General features: G+C 54.0%; 1 protein-coding gene across 1 annotated transcript in view; it reads right to left on the bottom strand.

The window, feature by feature from the left end:
• Window positions 1–17911, bottom strand: part of LOC104028017 (ankyrin repeat and fibronectin type-III domain-containing protein 1) — a 221210-nt gene that overhangs the window by 29696 nt on the left and 173603 nt on the right. The window contains exon 5 of the mRNA XM_075718985.1: window positions 9800–9928. Within this exon, the coding sequence (XP_075575100.1) occupies window positions 9800–9928 (129 nt within the window). The remainder of the gene's footprint in view (window positions 1–9799; window positions 9929–17911) is intronic.

The following is a 17911-nucleotide window of genomic DNA, read 5'->3' as shown; positions in this document are numbered from 1 at the left end:
GCAGTCCCTGCCATCTCAGAGGCTGCAACAACCACATACTCAGAAACCTGTAAGGTTTGCATGGAGAACATCAACTCAGCAAGCCACAGCATCCCACTGAAGGTGATGATGGCTCCTCTTGGGGCAGTGGGCCAGAGTCAATCCTGATAACTCCAGGAAGAGATGGTTCTTGGAGCTCTGCTCAGCTCAGCAGCTGCTCTGGTGGCCATGCTTAACAAATGCCACCACATAATGCCAGATGTTCATTTTTCAAAGCTCAGAAACAACAGCTTTTCACAGCAGACCATCAGTATGGAGCCTGCCCTGACTTCAGGCAGGAGAGATTTGCCTCCCAGCTACTAACTGGTGAGCCCTTACAGGCCCTGTTGGGACACTTCTTGGATGGAAACCAGACTCTGTCAGAACAGACCTGGAGAGGGCTCAGGTGAACCTCTGCACCATGGGCAGAGTGAAGACCATGTGCAGTTTCTCATGATGACACTGGCAGCTGCTGCCAGGTGTCCAGTTCCACTTTGGACAAAATAAAGCATGAACCTCCTCCACATTTCCCAACAGCTCTTTGTGGCAGAAGATCTTCATCCCCATCCTACCCTCCTTGTTAACAGTACAAATAAAGGCAACAGAGGCAAAGTGGGACAGGGAGAGGAATGCCCCTGGGGAGTGAGCTCCTGCAGGATGCACTGGGGTAGATGAATGAGTATTTCAATGTTGGGGAGAACAGGAAGAAATCTGGAAGTGAGGAGCAGAGGGAGAACATAACTGCTTCTCCCTGACCTCCACCGGCATGAGGCTCAGCAGATGTGGAGTTCACTGGGTCTCACAAACCTCCTCTGAAAAGCAAGCAAACCAGCAGAAAGGTGGGTAAGAGGGATGGCTGTGAAGCAAAGCCATGGGGAAGAGTGAGTGCGCAGGTAGCACGAAAGACTCAAGCAAAGGTGGAGAGAGATCCCAACACACCTAAGGACCTGATCCTCAGTGTCCCAAGTGTCCTGGGCAGACTCCTACCTCCAGTTTGGCCTCCCCACTGAGTGCTGCCCATCCTGCCAGCATCCAAGCCAGTAGGTCCAATATTGACCTGGCACTGAGAGACAGTCTCCAGGAAGATAAACAGGTGGTTCCTGAAGCTCTGGCAGGCAGAAGTCTCTCACCCAGTAGGAAACTATCTAAAAGCATAGAAAACCTGAGCAACAGGGACTACCGCTGTTTAAGGGACAAGGGAGGATTAAAAGTACTCGAATACCATGGAAATGCCGGCTGTCAGGACTATCTGAAAATGTTGATGCTCCTGTGCCTCCTGACCCCAGTGTCCCCGGCAGCATCAGCAGCAAGACCCATGCAAGACCCAAGCATCCCATCTGCTCCCAGGGCAAAGCTGTTCCCAGGGCTGGGGGAAGTGCAGCCAGGTGCTGGGGCAGACTGCCTGCCTTGCTGGGGCTGCTCCAGACTCAGGATTCATCTGCACTGCCCTTCCTTGGGTGCAAATTGGCTCACAGAGAAGCCAGGTTCAAAGCCGGCAGGTCTGAAGATCCAGCCACTAGTAGGAAACCAGGAGTATTATAAATGTTCCCACTAAAAGAAATATATGGAGGTATTTTTTGTGTGCTGGCTAAGAAGACTGGGAGAGCTAAGACCCTTCAAATCCAGTGCACTGGCACTATGGGAATACCAGCTGGTGTGGAGGATCCATGGGGCCATCAGGAAGGGGCTGACTCACACTATGATTCAGACATCCATGAGGTTTCCCCTTCATACCATGAACTGTGGCATCTCTGCACTTTCCCCCCAGCATAACCATGGGGTTTGGGCTGCCTGCTGTACAAATCCAGGCAACTGGCACCTTCTGGGCATGGACACATCCATGGAGAAGAACCAGTGGAGATCCTGCAGGATGAAGAGCGTCTTCCACACTCCTCAACAGGGACCAAGGCATCCATCCTGCTTTGCAGATCCAAGCCATGGGAAATGGCAGAGATGATGAGAATAAAACAAAACAAATCAGGCAAATGGGGACTTGACAGTGTTAGGTTTACGGCTGAACTCGATGATCTTAAGGGTCTTCTCAAACCTAAATGATTCTAATTAGGCTATTTGAGAGAAATCAAAGTCTGCTGAAGATAATGGATATGCTGCACTGAGAAATAATCTTAGTGGGGCTTGGAGGTACCAGTTACCAGCAGAGGAAAGTGGCCAGAACAACACATCAACACAATATTTTGAATTTGTCTTTTAAATAAATGATATTTGCTTCCTGTGCTCTCAGTGAGGAAGGCATCTGGCTGAGGGCTCCAGTCCCAGACAGGGAGAACCTGGAAATCAGTCTTCTCTGAACATTTTCCTTCTGCCACTTTCCCAGAGGGCTCAATTTTTCCTGATGAAGTGACATGAGAAACAAATGCAGATGGACCACTGGACCTGCTGGAGCCAGTGCCTGCAGCACCAAGTCACAGTGCTGCACACAGACAGGATCTGGCCCTTGGTCTTCTCCCAACCTCTCCAGTTTCATCATAATCACAAGCCAAGCTGCCTCTCCCCAGACAAGGAGGGAACCCAGGCTGATGGAAGCTTGTGGCATCAGGAGTGGAGGCACAAACCTTGCACAGACCCTACAGATTTGGACAGCCCTGAACTCCCCCTGTGCTGCCGTCCTTTCCCAACCACACCCACTGGCCAGGGTGCTCCCAGCTCCCTGCCAGCAGCATGGGGCGACAGAAGTGGAGCTGCATGGACCGTGACTCCTCTGCCATTGCAAAGCCCTGCCTGGGCTGCAGCAGGAGCATCTGTATGACTGTGAACAGCAGTTACCCTTGAGCCTCTGTTTGCAGATGACTCACAGATGAAGATAAAAGGTGATTTTCCACAAATAAATCATTCCTTTCAAATGCTTTCCTAAAGGCAAACCCAATTTTCAGGGAGATATTTTAAGGGCTTGCTCCTCCCCATCCTCATCAGCGAGTCCTTCACAGTCACTGGTGAATCACTGTCCCACCGCTTTGGGGGAGGTCAAACTCCTGCTCCCTCCATACACCCAGAGGCACTGACCATGGCCATCCTCAGGGTGTTGGGGATGAAGCCAAGCTCTTGAACCACATGCCTAGTTCAACACCGAAAGCTCTGGAGCTCCCTAACCAGTGTCCACCTCACCCATGGAGAGGTGTCCTGGGAGGGTGGGGGGATGGTGGCACCGAGAGCAGGCAACCAAGCCCCCTCTCCTGCCCCAGTACAGGGGGATCTCTGCAGACAGGGACGACCTTGTTCACTGGGGCTTGCAGCCCCTCTCAACCGCATTTATCAGCTGTAAAATGACTTTCTAGCGGCCTGCTGATGGCAACGTCAATCTGTCATGCTGGGGGCGATGCACAGGCTGCCTGGAGCCCTTGGGCAAGGGGCCCTGCTGCGGGCTGGCTCCCCAGGCAGCCGGGACACCCCAGTAGACCACAGTATGGCGTGGACATCCAGCTCCCATACAGCTAATTCAATAAGTCACAGATACCATGACTTCATAAGGCACAGAGGCTCCACAGCTATTAGGGGAATTGGGAGCAGGGGGAGGAGGAGATGAAATGGAGAAGGGATGGAGACAGGGAGGGTGGAGAGGGGGAAGCTAAGACAAGCAGCAGAACAAAACATCCCATAAATCATGAGGAGCTGCTGAAATACCAGAACAAATGACCCCATAGCTTGGCCATTGTTCCCGAGTGAGGGCTTAAAGCGCTTCCAGTCAAGACAAAGCGCCTCGCGTTTCATTTCAACGCTGTGCTGGCCTGTCCAGGACCTGTGCTCGGCACAACCGAGCCGGGGGCGGCTGTGTTTCACACTGGATTGATGGCCAGGACTGGTGGGATGGGGGAGGCGAAGCTCTCGGCAAGGCTTGCTGCCTGACACCACAGCCAGTGCAGACATGGTGCCCACATCTCAGCCTGACCAGAGCATCTCTTGGCTCCCAGATGCCCACACACCTCCCGGGCTCTGGCACTCCACCCATTCCACTGAAACACTCAGGGCCTGGTTTTCCCTCTTCTTTTCCCTCACTCACGCTAAGAGCTTCCTCAGCTGGGAAGAGAAGCAGCTCCAAGCCTCCTCTTGGACATGTGGCATAAGTCAGGAGTAAGTCAGCTTGAATAGGGCTGTGAAACCCGGAGGAGCTCTGAGCCCTCTGTCTTTACAGTGTTGCTCCTCCCTGTCTTCCAAAAAGTTGCTGACAATTCACTTTGCGCTGGCTCCCCCTGGAAAACAGATGACTGTCAAGCAAAAGTCCTGGGGAAAGTCCTGTATGACCATAGACTACTGCGATGGAAACACTGTAAGGCTCTCATTGAAGTCTGCGGTAGCAGCTCTCCAGCGCACTGGCTCAGGAACAGTCAGATGGATCAGCCAGCAGCCTAGCACCTCCCACAGGCTCTGCACCCCCATGGGACCACAGCACTTGGGTGCCAGAAGGCAAGGAGCCTGCCAGTGGGGACAGGTTGTCTGCACTGCCTGACCATGTCAGCTGACAGCAGCTATGGAAGGAGGCTGAGCAGTGCCAGGCACCTCCATGGCACGGATTTCATGCCCCAGCACAGCAATTCAAGGAGAATTTCCACACCACACAAGACCACTTAAACTGAAAGGGTAAATATTATTGCATTATAAAATTTTAAATAACTTTCATGAAAACACTTCCATTAAAAACCTGTTGCTTTATAATCAAACCTGAAACATGGGGCAGAGTACAGCAGCAGTCTCGTGTGATGCTTCTGCCAGCCTGATGGTGCCAGCGTGGTTCCTGTGCCCAGCGGCTGCAGCTCCTGCCCTCATGGCACTGTGGTTCCATCGAAGAGGGATGCCCACCAGCCACTACACTCAGCCCCAGTGCTGGGACATTGTGGGAAAACCACTCCACACCTTCCCATCCAGGTGGGCATGTTCTGCACTCAGAGCTGCTGGGCAGGCAGGTCTCTGTGCATCCCCCTCTTTGGCAGACGGGAAGCAAGGAACTGAGATTCAGCAACGTGCCAGGGGCCAGGCAGCAAAATAAGACACAGGCAGGACTGAACCCGAGCCGGCTGGCTGACTAACCACCAGACGACATGTTCCTGCCAGCGTTGCTTTAACAGCTTGTGGTGGGCAGCCAACAAGCAGAACCGAGATAAGGGGATGGGGGAAGCGAGGAATGCACTGCATTTTTCCTGAGCCACCATGGGAATAGGCTGTTCCTACCATGGATCATAGGGAGGCTGTCCGAGATGAAAAACTCGAGGAGCCCAAATAGAAAAGGCAGCAAGAAGAAAAAAATAGAGAGGAAAATCAGGGTGGACAACAAGAGGTGAGTATGGGAAAAGAAGCATGGGGGGGGAAGACAAGCATAGGAACAAACAGAAGAAGGAAAACCAGACCAAAAGGTAGGAAAGGAAAAGGAAGAGACAAATGGATGCTAGGAGGACAAACCTGCTGGGGCTGGAACTCCCGATGAGCACCAGAGCTGGAAGGATGTGAGCGTGGGACAGAGGCTCCCAGGCTCTGCACATGCAAGAGTAAACCAGCAGATTGCAGCTCTTTTATTGGATTAAGACTTGCTTAAGAGGAAAGATAAATGTGGATCATTCTCAGGTGACAGGCACAAAAGAAGAGGAGGCTCTCTTTGCCTCAATTCACCCTAAGGAGGGAGAAAAGGTATTGCTGGCATTTTGGGGTTGCTGTAGGGACAGCGGGAGGCCTCTACGGGAGCTGCCAGCTTTCGACTTCCTCACTCCAACAGCAGAAGGTGGCGAGCTTCAAATAAAGAGTGCTTTTGTCTCACACACCTTCGTGCTATTTAGGCTTTGGAGCTAAATTAATATCACAGACCAACAGAAAGCAAAGCTTTAATAAATTGGACCCAAAATCCTTCCTTGCCTCAACTGCCAGTTTTTGCCTCATTTAGAGCTCAAGCTGCCTTGGTGCCCTGAGAGCCACAGCGTGCACTGTCCAGCAAAGAGGAGGAGAAAGGAATCAGCAAAGCTAAATAAAACGGGACAGGAGCAGCCCCCAGGTTTCTCCCCCAAGCCTGGGAAAGCCTCACCCTGCTCTGCTCCCCACAGTGCTTCTCTCTGGGCACCTCCTAACAGCAAGACACCGGCTCACGGGAGCAACAGGCTGAGGTGATATGGCACATTCACAGGCCCTAACACTGGGGACTTTGTGGTGGTGGCTTTTAAAAAAAAAAGCCTAAAAAAAGCCTAATAATGAAGTATTTATTTCAGTAAACAACATATGAATGAAAGAAGTGTTTTCTCAATACTTCACTTTTTCCCTGCCTTCTCTCCCTCTCCCCCAGCAATTTTTTTTTAATAAGTGGAACTAACGAGGCTTCACTCACTGACAGCCATGCTTGGGAGCAGGACCGTGCTCTGCTTGCCTGGTGCAGCACATAAACACGTGCCATGCGAATAAAGCCTGCCTTGTGCCTGGGGAGAAACGCAACCCGCGAGCACATCCCACCCAGTGAGCAGAGGAGATATGCTCTGACATATGCATAGACCATGAGACCTGCGATGGGAGCATCCCTGTGCTTTTGGGTAGGCAGCACAGGACATTCAGCACCTTATTTACTGTGGCAGCAGATAACTGCATCTCCTGGCCCAGAGAACTGCCATCACCCAGGGACCCTGCCCTGCAGGGCTTCGAGGTGCCCCAGAGACAGGAAGAAGGGCCCAGGGGAGATGAAGGGATCTACTCTCCCCATCCCACCTGGCAGCATTCAGCACAGGAGACAGTGTCAGGCAGACACTGTGATGCTGTATAGCTCCTTCTCTTCTATCTTGGCTCCATCCAGCCCTGAGTACCTGAACAACTGGGAACGCTGGAAAACTGGCTCAGCTTGCCCTGCGTGGGTATAAGAGGTAAGGATGCTTTCTGCTATGGCAGAGACACAAGGGGTTGGATTGACGGTGTTTTGGTAGGAATTTCAAGCAGAAAACATTAATCCCTCCACCAGACTGACACCCAGCTTTTCAAAGCAATGGGCACTGATAATGTTGTGCTTATAATCTCTGCCTCCTCCTTGGCAACAGGTAACAGCAGGTCCAGGAGCTCTTCCTTGCCTTCAAGCCTTGGGATTAAGATGGGCAGGATTCTCAGAAGCCACTGATTTGGGAAAACATAGGGAATTGCTCTCCCAACCCCCTCCTACCTGAGTGGGATAAGCTGAACCCCCCATCATACACAGAGTGAATATTCATCCTCTGCACAGAAGCAGGTAAAATGATGTAGTGGTGACCTTGGGTTAAGCTTATACATACAGATTTGATTCATGTAGATATTTGCTCTGGAAGTCAAATTAGGCATTTGTAGATTTGCAACGGCATGAGCCATGCTTTCCATCAGCACCAGCGCCCAGCAGCCTTGCCTGCAGCCCAGGACCTCCTGTGCAAGGCACAGGGCAAGCAGTGGCAGTGACACCCACTGGTCCAAAGGCCCTGCCCCTGTGTGCAGCACGACGGTTTGGAACGACTAACCGAGGATGCTGATCCTGCTATAATGATCACAGATCCCTGGAGATGTACAGGGGATGAGAGAAATGATGTTGCACACCAGGAAAAAGGCCAGGTGCCCCCCTCTGCAGGTCACGGCTGCAGAGGAGGCTGGTGCTTGCATGGGAAAAGCCTCTGAGTGCCTCCTGGGGACAAGCGTGCAGGTGTGGACTAGGCATGCATGAAAACCTGCCCGAGCATGCCCATCCTGCTGAGGAGGCAGCGCTCCATGCTTTGTGTGCAGGTGCCCCCAGTCACTCTTTAGAAATTTGGCTGTGTGCATGTAAAAGACAATTAAATTCCTGCACTGCAACAACACAGCTAGCACGGCTCCTGGGTTGTCTGCTTAACCACGGCAACAGGGAGAGGTTTAACAAGCACATTGAGATGCTCGGGGAGCAGGCACTAGGCAGGGTCCTTGCCCTGCTGCTGCCCAATCAGCTCGTCCTCACCGCACCCCCCCCTGGGTCACCCCTCTGCTGTGTCCCACCGCTGAGTGCCAGCAAGCCCCAGCACCCAAGTCCCAGTGCCACGGCCCACCCAAGCCTGGCTGCCAGGTTGGACATCTGATCCAGCTCAAGGTATCTCCAGCCACAGATAAAACCCACAACTGCAGGGCAATTATCTTCCCCCCGGCCAGACCAGCTGTGCCTATGTCCCTGCAGGATCAGTGACACCCAGTCCTTCTCTTTCAGGCCTCACACTTTCCAGCCTCAATGACCAACACAACAGCATGTGGCAAACTGAAGACAAAGATGATTCCTCCTCACCCAGAGCTCATTTCCAAGCTGGCTTATAAAAAACACATAAAATAGCATCATCTACGACTGCTGCGGTGCTGCTGCTGTACAAAGGTGCTTTGCAAACTAATATAAGACAGATGGCTTCTCCCAGGAAAATGCTACAGAGTGAGTGAAAATGTACCACAAATATACCTTGACACAGCAGGGCTAAAATGGGACCCGGGGGCTTCAAAGAGACATTTAAAGGGAGAAAAGAGATTTACTGACTTCTCTTGCTTCTTTATTAGGAATTAGAAACTCCAATTGTTTTTAATGAGTTCTTTGCTTCTTTTCCGATTTGGCATATTACAAATTCACATATTTGTCTATTTGGAAGATTCATAGTAATCGCAGAACAGCTTTCCTGATGACATCGTTTCAGCAAAGGGAAGAAAGTTGTGCAACTGGAGAAGAAAGCAATCTGTCATCAAATAGCTTAAATTCTTTGTCTGGCCTCATTAATACCTAGTTAGCTTTGATGCCTAACTAACCTCACAGATAGAGGAAGCCTTTGAGGAGGACTCCACAACCTCTTGCTGAAGTGTTAGAACACACAATAAATGCCAGAAAGATCTCCAAAAACAGCAGGGAAAATGAAAACCAAACCTGACATTCTTGCAATTTCTAAGCATTTCTTTTCTTCTTTTTTTTTTTTTTTTTTTTAAATTTTACCCTCTTTATCCATCTAAGGAAGCAGAAAGCAATGCAATTTCCAGTTCTTTTAAATATCCTTAGCAGGTCACCTCTAACACTGGGAGGGTTCACTGTGATCTGCTTCCAAGGCTGTTGCATCAGAGCTTAGAAACCCAGGATAAATTACTCCCTGCTCGAGCAGGGACTGCAGTTGGAGACCTGTGCTCAGCAAGAGGGGCCCCGCAGGCACCACAGCTGCAGCATTGGGGATGAAGGGAGCACTGCATCCCTCCACAGTGGGCAAATGGGTCTGCCCCGAAGGGTGGCTCGTGCTGGGGCAGCCCCATACCCTCACATCACTCACCCCGGGCATGGCGCTAGCAGGGAGCCCCTGTGGCTCCTGATGCCCCCACGCTGGCTGTGGCCATCCCACCATGGCTCTTGACTCTGATTTGTCTAATGGAGATGTGTCAGGCAGTGAGGGGCTGTGGGATGCATCCTCCATCAGCTCCTACAAGGAGCGTAGGGTGGGAAGGGGAGAGGAGAGAAGCAGCCGGCAGCAGGGGCTGCCAAAGGTCGTGCACTCACATGCCACAGCCCAGCAGACACACATGTCTGCATCCCACATGAGCCCCGAAACACCCCCATGGCTCAGGCCCCCAAGGAAGGAACTGTCTGGGGCTTCCCACTGCTCCCTGCACTGGGGCGAGGGGGGATGTTTTGGCTTGATACCCTGAGGGAGATTCTGCAGCAGACGGAGGGGTTTGAAGGGGTGTTGTCCCATAGGACATTGCTTGGACAGGGACAGAGAGTGACAGCAGTGGGGACAGGGGACAGGAGGGGGACTGGAGAGGCAGGAGCTCCTTCCCTCCAGCCTTGTCCTGCAGCTCTTACCATTCAATGCTCAGAGACCTGGGCCGGAAGGCAGACAGCTCGGCCGAGGCATACTCAGCTTTCCTTCTCTTCTCCTGCTTCTGCTTAACTGACAAGCGGTGGGCAAACCTAGAGAGGCTGCTTTCCGACCTGGGGAAGGGAAGAGGAAAGGCATTAATGTCACTGAAGCACCCCAGCTCCCAGCGGCAGGTCCACGGCACAAAGCCAGGTGATGCTTGGAGCTGAAAGGAGGGGGGTCCTGGAGGGTCAGCAGCACTGGCACAGGGCGGCACCAGCCTTGGGGTGGGGAAGAAGTGGAGCAATAGAAGGTTTAGCATTGCTTCGCGAAGCCAGGACCAGCACGGGTCCATGGCATGCTGTTAGCAAAACTGAAGCTGCAAGCCTGGCAGGCTGAGTTAGCACCAGGTCCTGCTCCCCACTGCAGCAAAATCACCTTCCTAGGTCGTATGCTCCTGCCCAAATGCTAACCGGTAATGGCCAACACTGAAGAAATGCTGACTGCTTCTGCTTCTTGCAGTGCCTGCCTGAGAGGAGTCAGGCAGCCACGGAAGCATCAGCGGAGAGAAGTGGACCTCTGCCACGGCCGCACACTCCTTCAGGGAAGCCCCAGAGCCCCTGTAAAAAGCCCAGCTGGGGCTTTCAAACACCAAGATGGCTTTCCTGTTGAGGGCTGACATAGAAATCAGCCCACGTCAGAGGTATTTCGGAGGAGGAAACAGAAACACCTGTGAGCAAATGGGTTCAGCCACAGGACCCATCTGTACCGACAAACCCCTTCCCACTGGGCAGGATGCTGCAGCATCACTCCCAGTTCCTGGGACCAGGGAGAAGAGCATCCCCAGTCTCTGGGGCCATGCTGCACACCCCCCTCCACCCTGGCTCTCTCCAGAAGAGAAACGCTGTCCCAAAGCACAACTGTGCTGTCTCCCAGTCCATGGCACACAGAGACTCCAGTGCTTGCTGTGCTGAGGGCCAGCACCCCCAGCTTGCAGCCGAACACGCACCACAACCTGTCCCTGTTGTCAATTCACCAGGAGAAGAGGTGGGAGCAAAGGAGGAGCAGCCTGGGGAGCTGGGACAGCCTGACTTGGGCACACGACCAGGCTGGTGGCACTGGTGCCATCTGGCAGCCCTGCCATGCACACCAGCACAGCCACTGCCTCTCCTCCTCCTTCAGTCCTGCACTGGCACAATCTGCTCCCACCGCTCAGTCAGCCCCAGACCAGGCAGGGAAAGAGACAGGAGTGATTAGACAGAGGTCCCAATGAGGGACAGACCTGGGAGTAGACTTTGAAACTACCCACATTGCTGAAGCCAATCCTCCTCTCCTCTCGAGTTCTGACTGGCTTCAACCAAACAAAATACCTCCAAAAAAAGAAATAAAAGAAGGTATTTCTCAGAAACAAGAGGTCCCCGCCTTTCCTCACAATAATTAAGCCAACCATGACCAGCTAACAGTTTTTCTCCTGATACATTTTAAACACAGACATCTTCAATTCATTAACTCCAGTTATTGATTTATTTTTCAGCTTATGAATTGCTGTTGCTGGGGACGGGGTGGAGACAGCTTTCTGGAGAAGGCTCCCGTCTCTCCGATCACCGCCGGGAAAGAGCCGCTCAGACCTTCCAGGGTCATTCTTTACATTCTTGAGAAGAAATACTACTTTGATGTAAAGGATGAGGTTTTCCTTAAAAGAAACCCAACAAGAAACCCAAACCCCAGCTTTCCCCAACTCACAGCCGGAGGAAGAGGCGTTCAAAGAGGAGTGATCCAGGCGCCTTGTGAAAGCCCATCAAGCAGAGCCCTGCACTAACAACATCCCCGCCACCTCGCCTCTCCTTTGATCTTGTGTCAAAGCTTGGCTGTAATGAATAAGATCCCAATTTAGGGAGGCCGCTGATGCTCTGCAGCAGCCCTCAGTGCGGTGTGGACCCCAGGGCAAGCAGGGCCCGGGGCTGACCCGGGGATGGGGCTGGGTGGCGGGAACGGGTGCTGCTGGCTTCCTACAGCACCTCCTCCACGGCATTTGACTGTTCCTGCTGCAGTAGTCCTAATGCTGCCCAGCTTTCCACCTCCCCAGGACAGGCTTCTGCTACCCTGCAGGGGTGAGGGCTCCATCCCCAGCTGCCAGGACACTGGGGATGTTGATCTCCTCAGATTTGGGGACTGCCTGGAGAACGCTGTCCTGTTTTCTATGCTCACCCCATCCCCACCACACTCCCTGCACCATTACAGCCACCCCTCCCAAACTGGTCCCCAGCAGGGATGGGGAGCTGGGGAATCCCAAACCACCTGCATGGATGCAAGAAGGTAGCTGCACCCTGCAACAAACAAGTGCTTCTATTGTGCTGGTATGTGCGATCAACACCACTGGGACAATTATATACCGAAGAGATTCACCCGGACACATCTACCTGCACCAAGTGGGGAAGGAGCACCCACTGGATAGAGCCAACAACATCCACCAAGAAGAGCTGGCAGGGGAAAACAGAGTGACATGCTGAAAGGGCTCAACATGAAGGAGCATTATAAATCCCTGGGGGTAGGAATGGCCCACGCGAGGTGTGCTGGAGGGGCTGGAGAAGCCACCTGGGTGCTTGGGGATGCGTGACCTCTCTGCTACTCCCCCACCCCAGCATGGCACTGCACAAGCCAGAAGGTGACCAAGAATCTTGAGATGCTGAGTGCTGCTTTCACTCTCTAGACTGACTTTCCAGCCTAGCAGTTCACCAGCCACAGAGCAGTTCAACCAGCACCTCCAACTGCTCACAGCCAGGTTAAGGGAGACAGCTGCGACCACTCTGATGGGTCAGCACCTCCTCCTCGAGAGCTGTCAGCAACTCATCCAGCTTCTCTCAACCCAGTACGAAACGGCCTCCTCTCACCTCCGCTGGACCCAAAAGCTCCAGCAGAAGCATCACTAATTAGAAAGCCATGAGCACATTACATTATCATCTGGCTATTTATACAGTGCTGCTTTACATAAACTGTACTGCAGAAGAGGGAATGAATCATACCTGCTCTGCCATGGCTGCACGCAGGCAAATGCAGCCCGATGCCGGCAGCCTGCTCTGCCCCACCCCCTTTGCCCCCTGAGGCCTTGCTTGTGGGTCAGTTTCCCTGAGCTCCTCACGCTGGGGCTGCTCTGAACCCCCAGGGTCAGGATGCTCCCAGGATCAGGATGCTCCCGCAGCCGCGCTGGGCATTGTGCCCAGGGTCTGTGCTCTGTGGGTGGCAGCGGGAGTGAGCCTCTAACATGGGGAGCGGGATGCTGCTGGGAACACACTTCTACTTCCCAAATGCTTTCCAAACACTAACAGATGCCCCTGTCCCTTGAGAAAGATCAATGTTAGGGATCTTAAGGTAGAGGCAGGGAAACTGAGGCATGGAGAGGCCGTGTCAGTAAGGTAGGTTCCCTATGGCTGTCAGCATCTGTTCTCTTGTGCACTTCACTGATGAGCAAGATTTTCATGCCTTCTCCCATCAGTATCAGCACACTCAGCACTACAAGTGTCAGTCTGGGGAACAGGAAGCCCCAGAGAGCCACTGCTGCTTTGAGCCAGCTTCATCCCAGCCATGGGACAGAGACAAATCCAGCAAAACTCCCCCATGCCTGCTGCATGGGAGTGCTCATGGTCCAGCCTGGGCAGGATTTGGGGTGACCTGCCCACCCCACCATAAGAAGAAGCATCTCTGCAGCAGCTCAGCATCAGTGCTGTCGGGGCTTGGCGGACCCAGCCTGCTGTACCGGCACCTTCCAAGGCTCTCTGGCAGTCCCCACACACTGCTGAGGAGCTGAGGGGACATGTGGGGAAAACCATCAATGGAAACATCAACCGCAGCGCTGGGAAGAATTGTCTCCTGACAACCAGAGAAGGTTGTTCAGCTACTGTGCTGTATCATAAATCACACCTCTATGACTTGCCATCTGTCAGCCAGATTACACATGCTCAGAGTCCCATGTCAGCGTTTAAGTCAGAACATAGCATCTTTTCCCCAGAAATAATTATTGGTCCTGGAGACTCTTGCAGCAATACCCATCCTCAGCCCTTCCCTCCAAGCCTCCCAGCAGAGCAGAGCTGGCAGCGCCGGGGAGGCAGGAACGATGCTGCTGGTGGGGCGTGGGGATGCAAAGCCTGCACACGACATCTTCCCCATAAAACCACCGCTTTGCATGCATGTGGGGGTGGCAGGACCTGGTGTGGCAAACACCCCCTGGCATCAGCCACAGCACCCAGCCCTCGCCACACGCACAGAGCAGGCAGGGGTAGCCAGAGGCAGATGCTGCTGTTGAAGGGAGATGGGGACAGTGCTGTCCCCAGCCTGGTGTGTGCTGATGGCCCCTTGGGGTGTTTAACCAGGATGAGTGGAGGGTGCCCAGAGCAGCACTCAGACCCTCGCTGCCAGCACAGCCCAGCCTGGCCACAGGGGAAAACTCTGGCTCAGCGCAGGACACAGCTCCCATGCCAGCTGAGCTGCCGGAACATGCTGTGTAACACCAGCCTGATGCCCATCCCTCCACCAGGCATATTTTCTGGGGGTCTGACCCCAGTATGGGTGACTGCCAAAGCCCCTGGCTCGCTGAGGCAGTGGGAATGCAGGCAGAGCAGAGACACGGTGGGCTGGCAGCCCGGCCCTGTCCTGCCTGTGGCTCAGCCTGCTTGCTGAGCCATCACAGGACGCAGGATCCCAGCACAAAAATCTGCTCAGCTGCCCTTTCGGATGAGGACAAGGGTCTGAAGCGCCGTCCTCCACCCCCTCGCTGGCCGGGCAGACAGATGAGCAATGACATTTCTCAGAGCTGACTTACTACAGAAATACATTGTGACTCGATTCATCCCTCCGGCTTCACCAGCCGTGCATAGGCGCGAATCCGGCCGGGGGTTTGCAATGCCTCACTGCTGCGTCCCCCATGCCACAACTGGAAAGCAATGACAAACAAAATCCCCGTCCCCTCAGCTCCATGGTCCTCCCTCTCCCCTTGTTGGCGCTTGGAGGGACATTGTGGGCTGCCTCTGCAAAAAGCAGTGCCTTTCAGCAGTTTGCAGCCATCAGAATGAGTGTGTGCCCACAGAAGCTCGGGTGCTCATGCAGTGCCTCACCCAGCCACTGGCACTGCAAGACCTGGCATGCCATAGCCAGAGCTGCAGGGCAGACTGTGGTCCATGCAGGTACAGCTGCACCATGCCATGGGTGCAGGATGACCGAGGTCATGAAGCAGTGCTGGTGCAGGCACTGACATGGGACTGGCAGCACCGACAATGCTCCTGCTCCACCAACATACCTAGCCACAGCCCTCACCACTGCACAGGCACGAGCCATCCATCCCACAGAGATGGAGATATCTTAGCCCAGGCAGGAATAACTCCCACTTGTTGCACTCCCTACCTTAAGACTCGGGAGCCAGCACATGCTTGTACATGGTTCTGAACTAACCCAGCTCCTGGCAGGCAGCCGCCAGCCTCTTGAATTAGCACAGGCAAGCAAAAGTGCTGGGGACAAGCCATGCGGTGGCTGTGGGCAGCCCAGGCACTTGAGAGCAGGCAAACAAGCAGCATTTTCAGCTGGTCCTCCCTTTTGGAACAGTCATTGCAAAACCAGCTTTCTAGTTGGGCTTATCCCCACAGGCATCCTGGTGGCAGCCTCGCCTTGGGAAGCCGGATGCTGCCTCGGGGTGAGTAGGGCTGGGAGCAAGCACAGCTCTCTGCACTCCCTGCAGCTACAGGGTTTGGCTCCTGTGAGCATTTTATTTGCACAGGTGCTGTTAGAATAAAACAGAGGAAAAATAATCGAAGCTGGAAAGGTGCCTCCTGAGCAGGCAGAGCAGCCTTTCGGGAGAGAGAGGCTTGAGAAAGAAAATGTGCACAGCCGTGCACACGCAGCCAGCCTCCAGGCAAGCGTCAACCACGAATGCTGCTCTGTCAAACCCTGCTCACCAGCCTGCTGCAGCAGCACGCTTCAGGCATGGCGCCCACTGACCGTGGCTCTAGCCACAAGCGTGTCCCCAAAGCAGCAGCCGGGGACAGGACCCCTGGTGCACAGCTGTGGTGTGCCATGCTGTGCCGTGCTGTGCTGGGGAAAGATGCCCGGGAGGTGCACGAGCGATGCTCACTCACCTGCACAGCCTCTGCTCCCTTCCCTCCAGGCTCTGCTGATTGCCCGCTGCCGGAGGAGCAGCTCATCCGAGAGTGGCTCTTTGGGAGAGTCCCTGTCCCCTCGACGCACACAACCACAGGCACGCTCCCATCCTGGCCGGCATCCCCTGCTCCCACCCACGCCGCCCAACCTCCTCATCCACCACCTCCGCTTCCCTCACCCATCACCTAAGGTTTCTCGCTCGCTCTGTGCTTGGCTCTTCTTTTTCTTTTCTTTTCTTTTTTTTCCTCCCAATCTTGTTTCTATAGAAACGAGATTAGCAGAGGGGGAAATAAAACAGCCCCATGTGACTCAGATTCCGACACTGAAGAATCTCCTGGTCGTGCTCGCCGGGGCTTTACATAACCACGAGTCCGAGCAGGCTCAGCTGGGGGTACCGGGCTCGGCCAGAGAGACTGGGCGTGGATGGGGGGACCAGGCTTGGCCAAGGGGGACCGGGTTCAGATGGAGGGACCGGGCTCGGACAGGAGGACTGGGCTCAGATGAGAGGGACAGGGCTTGGATGAGGGGGAGCAGGCTCAGCTGTGGAGAGACCACCAGGCAGAAGGCAACAATGCCTCAGGCTCACCTCCACTGGCTTTGGACTTTCTGTGGCACTCCTGATGCAAGAATGTGCCACCAAAACCCACTGGCATTCCCAGAGGACACTGCAAGCCCCTGCCACCCTGCACAGCCCTGCTTCACTATCTGTTTCTATTGAAAAGGCGAGAAAGCAGAGGTAGTGATGCTGAAAACTGCCCCAACTCCCACCAAAACTTCTGGGGTCCCCAGGTGAACTTCGGAGGAGGAAGCCGCAAGAGCCTCCACATGCTGCAAGGCTGTCCTGCTCCTCCCCTCACCACCCAGGAAAGTGGTTTTGGCCACTGGTCTCCATTCTCCATGGCCTCATGGGTGACAACGCAGGGGATCTGGTGAGCTGCAGCCAGCCACATACTCCACTTTTCTCACGTTCCTCCTCCTCCTCAATCTCCTAAATCCACAAGCAATGTCTGGGGTTGCAGTGCACAAGGCATGGACTGAGCTCTTCCACCACTGTTTGGGGTCATCGGGTGACAGGCACAGGACACTGCCCACAGGGACTTCCCAAGCCCAAATGGATGCTGCACACCTTAGCTCCAGGCGAGTGGTGGGTGGAAGTGCTGGGGACCCCCTGACCGAAGCCTGCCCTCATTATGTTCCTTTAGCTCAAGGACAAACACTGACTGCACGTGGCTATCGCTGCCTGCCAAGGTTGCCCACCCAGGACTTCTGCTGATGAACTCCCATGCCTGTACAGGAACACTGCCCTTCTGCTGCACCTCTGGGGGCTCACCCCCCCACTCCCCAGATGCTGCCCAGGGCTGGAAATGGGAAGCTTGGGTGATCTCCTGCCAAAACCCAAGCAGCAGTGAGGTGCCTTCCCCAAGGCACGTTGGGCTTGCACTCCTTGCGGCAGGGCAGCAGAGAGCATCTCAGGAGGTTTGGTTCCTCACCTGAAGGGCAGGGCATTGGCTCCACACAGAGAGAGAAACTCATCGACAGTTTTTCCAAGTCCCTGTGTTTCCTTTGGGACTTCAGCATCCCACTTCTTGGGCTGAGTCAACCGTGACTAGTTTGTGAGACATGATGCCATTACAGCCCAAGGTCTGCCTGCAGGCTATTACATTAGGAAGTCTCCCTCACCACCACCCTGAGCATGGTGGTGTCGAACAGCACATCAGTGGAACAAGCAGTCGTTTACCTCCGTGATGAGCTCAGGACAGATTAGACAGTGCGACAAAGCAGCTGCGGGCAGCCACAGTTTGAGCAAGTGATGAATTTGGGCATATCCACCCAACCAAATTTTTCCATGTGTTATCACACCGGGCTCATGAGCTGTGTGATGTGCTGAGGTTGGGTGATGCTGCAGAGAAGAAGCCAAAGGCTTTTGCACTGCTAAGGGGATGAGCTCTGCAAGTGCACTGGCTCACCCACCT

Source organism: Pelecanus crispus, chromosome 11 (genome assembly GCF_030463565.1).
Source record: "Pelecanus crispus isolate bPelCri1 chromosome 11, bPelCri1.pri, whole genome shotgun sequence".
In the NCBI taxonomy this organism is placed as follows: Eukaryota; Metazoa; Chordata; class Aves; order Pelecaniformes; family Pelecanidae; genus Pelecanus; species Pelecanus crispus.
This window is presented reverse-complemented; position numbering and strand designations above follow the sequence as displayed.